The sequence below is a fragment of the Arachis ipaensis genome, chromosome B7, assembly GCF_059453495.1.
Source record: "Arachis ipaensis isolate K30076 ecotype BB chromosome B7, ASM5945349v1, whole genome shotgun sequence".
Classification (NCBI taxonomy): domain Eukaryota; kingdom Viridiplantae; phylum Streptophyta; class Magnoliopsida; order Fabales; family Fabaceae; genus Arachis; species Arachis ipaensis.
The window spans coordinates 131,777,900-131,787,261 of NC_142442.1; the positions used below are offsets into that span (position 1 = coordinate 131,777,900).

General features: G+C 33.8%; 1 protein-coding gene across 1 annotated transcript; it reads left to right on the forward strand.

Annotated features, from left to right (window-relative positions):
- The first annotated feature begins 255 nt into the window (after window positions 1-255).
- Window positions 256-2,303, forward strand: LOC148554169 (uncharacterized). Its single transcript, XM_088495019.1, has 3 exons — window positions 256-594; window positions 914-1,095; window positions 1,499-2,303. Exons 1-3 carry the CDS (start codon window positions 256-258, stop codon window positions 2,301-2,303), a joined length of 1,326 nt encoding a protein of 441 aa, XP_088351145.1.
- The last annotated feature ends 7,059 nt before the right edge of the window (window positions 2,304-9,362 follow it).

The following is a 9,362-nucleotide window of genomic DNA, read 5'->3' on the forward strand; positions in this document are numbered from 1 at the left end:
CTTCAACCGGTTATTAAAGAATTAAAAGAATTGTGGGAGTCAGGTGTAGGAACATATGACTCTTCAAAAAACAAAACATTCAACATGAGAGCATGTCTTTTATGGACAATTAATGACTTTCCTGCATATGCTATGTTATCTGGCTGGAGTACAAAGGGAAAATTGGCTTGTCCATGTTGTAATGATGAGACTTCTTCTATCTATTTGAAATATAGTCACAAGATTTTTTATATGGATCATCGAAGATTTTTACCCATGAATCACCCGTGGAGGAATAACAAAAGATCTTTCAATGGAAAAATTGAACTTAGGTCTCCACCCCAGTTGTTAGAGGGAATAGTTGTATTTGACATATTGCAAGAGATAGATAACTCTTTCGGGAAGAAGCAAAAGAGATCAAAGAATGGGCTATCAAACTGGAAAAAACGGTCAATATTTTTCGAATTACCATATTGGAAGTACAACATGTTTAGACATAACCTTGATGTCATGCACATAGAGAAGAACATAGTTGATAGCATAATAGGAACTCTATTGGATATTCCCGGAAAGCAAAAGATCATGCAGCTACTCGTTTTGACCTTAAAGACATGGGTATCAGAAAAAACTTTCAGCCGAAAGATACGAAGGATGGAAAAAAAAAACTAAGTTAGCAAAGGCATGCTTCTCAATGACTCCAACAGAGAAAACAATCTTTTGTAGTGTGATGAAAGGGGAAAAATTACCAGACGGAAGTGCTTCCAACATCTCTCGATGTGTGCAACAAACAGAAAAGAAGATTTCCGGTTACAAGACCTATGATGCTCATTTCATGTTACATTACTTGTTGCAAGTACCAATCAAGATCATACTTTCTGACCATGTTGCCATCACTCTAGTTCGATTATGCTCATTTTTTCACCGGATATGTCAGAAGGTAATTAGCCTAGCTGAGGTGGCAAACTTAGAAGCAGAGATTGCTGAGACATTATGCCAACTCGAGAGGATTTTTCCTCCAAGCTTTTTTGACATAATGGTGCACTTGCCTATTCATGAGGCAAATGAAGTGAGGTTAGGTGGTCCAGTTCAATATCGTTGGATGTACCCTGTTGAACGGTATATGTGCACACTAAAATTGTATGTTCGTAACAGAAGTCGTCCAGAGGGGTCCATTGCTAAAGGATATTTGGCTAATGAGTGTATAACTTTTGCTCAAGATATTTGCATGAGAATGTTCAGATAAGATTCAATAGAATCCCTCGAAACAATGATGAGTGTGTTTAAGATGAGATGCGAACTCCCAGTTTGTTTCCAAACAAAGGATGTTCCTTGGGTGGAAAAATGGGAAACGTGTTCATCTTAGATGAAAAATCAGAAACACAAGGGCATGCATACATCCTGAACAACTGTGATAAGATCGAACTCTACATGAGGTATTTTGTTTACTTTATTATCATATGTTAGTTTGCAATTACAACATCGTACCTTACTAACAAATAAGAATATTTGATATCTTCAGAGAGCATGAGAGTCAAGTTAATGATAACAATCCATGCAGAACGAAGTGGGAGAAAGCCAAAGACCATAGTCAACAATTCTCAAAATGGTTTAAAGTTCGTGCCATGAAAAAAGATATGCCTGGTTGGGCAAAAGGGTTGGCTAGAGGTCCAAATAGAGTTGCAAAAAGATTTGTAGGTTTTGTTATCAACGGGTATAGGTTCCATACAAGGCACCGTGATGCAAGACGTAAAACCCAAAATAGTGGTGTCATATTAGAAGCATTGACTCCTAGTTTTGCTAGTGTGAAAGATAAGAACCCAATTGAAGCAAAAGTAACCTACTATGGTAGAATAGCTGATATATTTGAGTTAGATTATTATGGCCAATTTAAAGTAGTCCTATTTAAGTGTGAGTGTTATACATTTGCAAAAGACCACTTTGGTCTCTCATATGTGTATTTCAATAAAAAATGCTACCAAGAAGAACCATTTGTGTTAGCATCTCAACTAAATCAATGCTTTTATGTGCAAGACCCATACGTGAGTGACAAACACTATGTTATGAAAACAATTTCGAGAGATTTATTTAAAATAAGTGACGAACTTAAGTCTGATTCCCCCACAATATATGCAAGGGAGCCATGTGAACCTGAAATGATTCCAAGTCTTCCAAATGATAATGGCGAATTTGATCTAGTGAGGAATGATCTACGAGCTACTATCATAGATATGGCTCCAAACATGTTTGCTAAGCAACGTTGTGAGAAAGTCAAGGAAAGTGAATATGATGAGTACATGGAAGATGTTGATTTCGATTCATCTTGACATGTGTTTATCTTTGCATTTTTTTGGTAGTATTTTAAATGAATTACTTTTGTTGGTTATTTTGCTTATTTAGTTACTTGCTTGTGCTGATTATGTTTATTTAATTAATAGAATTACATTTTTTCTTCTTATTTCTTATGCATGCAGAATGGAGAAAGGGGAGATCACTAAAAGAAAAAGAATAATTACCTTAGGTCAAAAGAACACGAAACAGAAAAGTATGAAAAAATTAATTCTTTTGAGGTTATGCAAGTTAAGTCAAGTGCTGAATTGCTACAACAATATAATATTAAGAGAGAGAAGATCATGGCTGACAATAAGAAAGCTAGGTTGCAAGCTCAAGACCCAAAAGATCCAACAAGAAAACAACCCTTCACAATAGTGGAAGATGCATTTGAAGAGCAAACTAGGGCTTCGAAGAAGAAAAAGAAGGTCCAACCAAACTCACTTTTTCAAGAATGTGAGCATAATGGGAATAATTCAAAGGCTGCTAAAAAAAACTCCCAAAGTGGGAATGAGACAATGTTTCAAGTTGAAAAGAACTAAAAAACTGGGAATAAAAAAAACTGTTGAAGATGATACAATAGATCAAGATGATGCAAGTTCTAATGAGGAGGGAGAAGATACAAGTGAGCTGAGCATAGAATCAAACAAAAAAGGAATGAGTATTGACATGTATTTTAAAGTGCATGGGATTAATTTCGAAGACGAGGAAGATGAGGAAAATGAGGAAGATGAGCAAGATGCTGCAAATATTGAGGATGGTGGAGGACAAGCTAGTAATGAAGGTACTTTTTCTTATCTCCCTTATTGTCTAATTATAGCTTATATTACTTTTCAATTAGGTAGAGTTAAAATTCTGTTATTCTAATTGAACTTAGGCACTAAAAAGAAAACTCGTGGCAAGACCTTATGCAAAAAACTTCATGCCACTGATTTTAATGATCGACGGGAGGTGGAGTTTTTACAAGGACAGCCTATTGGTCCAACCAAGGAGGTCGTAGCTAACCTAGGCCAATTTTTGGGTTCAACAGTTAGAAATCCTTGTTTTGTGACTTTGCTATACATTAGTTGACATGGTGTGCCTGATAATATCAAGAAGAACATATGGGAGTATGCCAACGTATGTAAATATGCCTTTATGGATAGTTTTTTTATTTATTTATTTGTTATGTTGTGTGTGCTAACCTTTGGCATTCTAATAGTGTTGCATAGCAAAAGTTCATTCTTCCAATAAGTTCAAAGCTGTGGGTCATGCGGAAATTTTGTCGTGCATGAAAAAAATACAAGGGTGAAATTAAAAAAAGAACATTTCTTAAAGTACAACACAAAGAAAGAAATGATAAAGAACCGACCATTAGAGATTCCTGAATTTCAATTTTGCAAGCTAATTCGGTATTGGAGTCTTCCCGCTATCAAGGTAATGTTATGTCTTCTATTTCTTCTAGCTATCCTTGATTTTTTTGTGATTAAACTTGGTATTTCAAAAAAGGTGATGTGATTTTCAAAGAGAAAGAAAATGTGTCCGTTAAGAATAATATCTCTTTTTCATGTTTATATTTAGGCTATGTCTGTTAAGAATACTGAAAATAGGTCAAAGCAAATATGTCCTCACCGAATGGAATCCACAAATTTTGCAATAGTGCGCAAGCAGCTAGTAACATAACTTATTTTTTTGTGATTTCTCCTTTATATCCATGTTATATTGTCTAGTTAGTATGCTTCATGTAAATTTTTCTCTTCATACTCTAGCGTGACTCTAAAGAGAACAATGAAGAGCCATCAAGGGCTGAAGTTTTCACAGCAACTCGCAAAAGTAAAAATGGAAAAGAAATTGATGCTAAAACACAAACAACAATTGTGAGTTTGTTTTGTATTTGTATTTGGATTTCTACAATATAAATGCTAGATAGATTTGTATTTATATTAAGTTAATGTGACTTCGTATTTTTTTTTTGTTACTTTTAGTAGAATGAACTTCAAAGCCGCATAGAAGCAGGGGAAAATCATGAGGATGCATTTGTAGCAGTGCTAGGAAAGGACCAACCAGGTCAAGTTCGTTGTTATGGGAGTTCAGTTACAAGAAGCTCTCTTAGAAAAGATGAGGAGATTCGCCAAGTGAAGGTTGAATACAATGATAAGGTCTTATCGTTAGAAAAGAAGATGGATGGTGTTTGTGGTCTATTAAAGGTGATGTTGCACCAACTCAATTCTGGAATGAGTGATGAAGAGGTAGCAGCCTTAGTGCAAGCAGCCCAAAATTCTCCTTTGGATGCCTCAAGTAGCAGATCAAGAAATACTCCCCACTCCTCCGAAGCAACTCACATTCCACCAACCAATGATGTAAGTAAATGTCCTAACCTCGTATTATTGTCATTCCCATGATTTAGATTATAGAATTTTGTTTTTCATGTTGAATTTATATTGCTGGCTGAAATGTACTGTTGATTTATGTCTAACCTCGTATTATTGGTTATTGAATTTTCTTGTAGTGTACTGTTGGCTGAATATGTACTGTTGATTGCTTAACTATAATTTTTTATGCACTTCACTGACCCTTAAACCACCATTACTAAAAGTAAAACTACCCAATCGTTATCATTGACATGGCCAAAAGTAACTAAGGGAGGTTTACCAAATAGCTAATTACTCCCTAGTTACTATATTTTATGTTTAGCTATGAGTGGATGATTACAAAAATGTTGTGTCCTGCACCAGGCTGTTAAAGGTAGCTGATTTGAATAGCTACAACAACACTTGATCATGTGATAATGTATGTATATTGAAGGAAGATCACCGCTTTTTGTCTAGTTGAAGCTTGTGTTAATTGTTTGATCTGATCATTAGAAATTGGAAATAGAAAAAAGTGATGTTGAAGCCACCAACTTTGATTTTGAAGATTCTTCATATATTGTCTTGTGGCTGGGCAATTACTATATATTACAATTTCACTTTCCTGGACTTAAGAAACTAACACCAATATTTACTCGAGCTTCAGCCTGATCTTTAGAGCGACATATGCTCTAGTTCTACAGTCTTCATTTTTTTAAGAGGATGACATGCATGGCTAACAATATGCTAATATGGATGTTACTCATTGATGGCCTTGGCAAGTTTTTATACTTTATCTTCTCATCTATTTGTTGATGTGATTTTCTATACTTTATCTTCTCATCTTTTTGTTGGCCTTGGCAAGTTTCCTGCCTTATTTCTACTTTTAAGCTGAATATGTACTGTTGATTGCTTAATTTGCTGCTTCACATGAGTTTCTTTCAATTTTCGTAGATAAATAGAATAAAATAAGTATATGTGTTCAATTCAATTTATTGCAGGAGCCGACCTTCTATTTTTCTTGGTTTCTATTCAAATAAAGTATCTGTTGAATTAGGATATAGGTATGTTATCAATGGTGCTAGATAAAAAAGTGCCTAAGGGAGCATATATGGTTGTGACCTTGTATAGGGACTATTTCTTTTGTGTTTGATATGTGTTTTTTGTTCTAATAGCTAAATATGCAATATTGCGGGACCTAATTAAAGTTGCCTTGCCATTTTCATGTTTAATCAATTTGGATTTGGATTGGATTTGTTGGACTTAATTGAAGTCGCCTTTATAACATGCACTAACACAAGATTATTTAAAATTCTGCAGGGCAGTGATAAAAACAATGGAGCTCATAATGGATGATCACACTACTCATGAAATTTGATATTTTGTAACTATGTATATAAAAGAAGTAGATATGTGACACTTGTTGGAATTGCAATTCTTATTTACTTATTATGACTTTACTTTTTGGTACTTTGTCATCAAAGCCTACTTTTGTGGTGACAAGTTTTATATGTATATCTTTTTTTATAGGGAAGTTTATATTTGTTGGATTAGTTCAATATATATAATTTTATTTTGGTCTATGATTTTATATATGAATTTTGCACGAAATATTAGGAAGATTAATGAAAAAAATTCTGACCAAACTTATGGGCACGCTTAAAAAGGGTGGCTATATCTTAATTTTGGGCTCAAGAAGCATGCTTAATAAGCGTGGCCATAACTTGGCAACTGGCACGCTTTACAAGCATACCCATATCCTCATCTATTGGCACGTTTTCTAGGCGTAGCCGTATCTTTTCGTATTTATAAATAGCCACGCTTTTGGAGCATAGTCATATGTTTACCCTATTGGCACGTTTAAAAGGTGTAGCCATATCTTCCCTTATCGGTACGTTTTTAAAGAGTACCCAAAGCAAACATTCTGGGACGCTTTAAAAGCGTGGAGATATGTACACTTTTCGGTACGCTTTTTAAGCGTGGCAAGAGATGAAAGTGTGCCAACAAAAAAAGCGTGCCGATAGATCCACAAAAGTGTGGCGATAGAGCAACCGGCATGCTGGCGGATGTGACCCTTTCAAAAGCGTGCCGATAGATCAAAAAGCGTGGTGAAAAGCCATCGGCATGCTTTTTTGCACTTTTCGGCACGCTTTTAAAGCGTGGCAGAAAGCTTATTTTCTTGTAGTGTGGGGATCTAGGTAGTGGGCCTATCAGGTGGGCTAAAATAGGAGGGATATTTTTTTAGATTGTATTATTTTTTGTAAGTATATAGACTTTAGTGGCAGTCATTATTTGGAATAAAAGAAAGAAAAGATAGCCGAAAAATAAAATTTGTTTTGGTTGGGCAACATAATTTTCTATTGTATAAGCTATGGTAGAAACAAAATTATAGAGAGGATAAACAAAAGAGAAATAAATTGAATATCATAATTTAAAATTTAAAAAATAATTAAAAAGAGTAAATAGTAAACTTTATCTTTTTAATCCTATAAAATTGATATTTATCATTTTTTATGTCACTAATATGTATTTGTTTCTTCTTATAATCAATTTTTTGTTCTTATTTTACTCACATCTTATTTGATGCCAATGCATATTTATTTGTTCTTACTCTAATTTTTTGATATTTTACCACTAATTTCATACAATTAACTTAAATCAAGTCAACAACTTAAATAATAATATTACCTTTGAAATTATTACTAATAATTTTCTTTTAGTTTTTTTTTGTAGCATGTAATTAATTTATATTGTACCATAATAATTTTAACATAATTATGGTTAGATATGATAAATAGTAAAAATAATTTTAATTTGTGGCCATTTAAAACAGTAAGAGTGGGTTTTTTAATAACACTATATTTATCTAGATAATATGTTAGTAAAAAAATAAAGACCACGTATTTAACCACATTAATTTATAAAAAATATTTAAAAATTTAACATATTATTTTTACCCAATATCACGTACATACAAGTTGATGCAGTTTATGTTAAGTAAAATGAGAATATTTTGTTTTTTTAACTTATTATGAATGTATTTAAGAAAATATGTGAAACTTGTATGGCAGAGATAAAGATGTTGAGATGGATAAGTGATCATACACGATTAGATAGAATAAGGAACAAAGATATAAGAGAGAAAGTTGGAGTAGCACCTATTGTGAAAAATATGGTAAAATTGCGTCTCAGGTGGTTTGGACATGTAACAAGAAGACCGACGGAGCACCAAATCAAGGGGATGGATGAGATGGAAGTTGGACAAGGGGTGAAAGATAGAGAAAGACCTAAGAAGATCATCCATGAGGTGATTAAACGAGATCTACATGTAAACGGTCTCTCTATTAATATGATACATAATAGAGTTCAATAGTATTGTTTGATCCATGTAGCTTATCTCACCTAGTGAGACAAGATTTTGTTGTTATTGTTGGAGTATTTCCAAATTTTTTAGCCTAACTCATTGAACATAATTATCTTAATGTTTATTTGTATGCCATTAATAAATTTATTCTATGAAAGTAATAATGTTTGACGTTGGTTTTAAATTTTTTCTATTACTATATTAAACTTAATTTATTATTGTGATTTGATTTTTCTATTACTATACACTTTAGCTTACACAAACAAATATAAATGGTGTTTTTCTTTTTTGTTCTCCTCACCAAACAATACTATTATTTCGCTTTTTTTTTTTGGTAAAAATAGGGGAATAAGCCCAAAAGAAAAAAAAACACAAAAACAAGGTTCAATTAAACAAGTACAGAGCGGGGAATTTAACCCCTTTGGCATCATCATTCAATTTGGGAACAAGTTCCCCAAGCGACACATCAACAAATTGAAATCCTTGCTCACAGTCAAGATTTCATTTAGCTAACCAATCTGCACATGAGTTAACTTCTCTATACATGTGTTTAAATTCAACTTGCCAAGGGTTCAGTTTCATTTTATCTATATTTCTGATTAAGGCATTGTGACATTTGCAGTAAGATCTGGACTTGGATATGCTATTGAATGAGATCTATGAATCTATTTCAACTATCACACGACGCATCCCCATCTGCCATGTTATATCAAGGCCATGAAGGATTTCCTATAGTTTAGCTTCATCAATACTACATTGTCCCAAATTCACCATGAATCCTCCTAAACATTCCCCAAGGTATGTTCTAATTAATCCTCCACACCCCGTATTTCTCTGTGTTTTGTTGTGCACCATCTGTGTTAAGTTTAACCCAGTCTTTGAGGGGGAGGTTCTCATTTAATTTGAATATGAGTTCTAGTTTGTTTGTGCTCTATGAGCTTTTTCTTGTTGAATGCTTCTTTAATGCTTACAATATAGTCCATGATGACTGACACTGCATTGTTAGGTCTAAAGAAAGAGGGAGAGAAAAACTCTTTGCACCTCCACTTCCATATCCACCAGCAGGTGGTTAGAAGTTCTTCTATCCAATTAATGTTATTGAATTTTTTCAAATTTTTTTTTCAGGTTTAGGTTGATCCAATCCACAAATTGGATTCCAAAGAAAAGAGCGGTAGAGCTGGGGTTTAGGATTTGTACCCAAATAGGGGATGTTTTGGAACAATCCCTTAGGGCATGTAATATAGTTTCAGAGTGATGTTGACAATTCTTGCATCTTGGGTCCGTTCTCATCAAATTGGTATGTCTACTTGCAAAGAGTAGTCTGTTATGTGCGAGTTGCCAAGCAAGGACTTTGATTCTTTTTT

Coding starts and splice junctions, on each gene's coding strand:
- LOC148554169 (XM_088495019.1), top strand. CDS start 256: ATGAATCACCCGTGGAGGAATAACAAAAGATCTTTCAATGGAAAAATT. Junction 595..913: donor TTTTGACCTTAAAGACATGG/GTATCAGAAAAA, acceptor CGGATATGTCAG/AAGGTAATTAGCCTAGCTGA. Junction 1,096..1,498: donor TGGATGTACCCTGTTGAACG/GTATATGTGCAC, acceptor TGATATCTTCAG/AGAGCATGAGAGTCAAGTTA.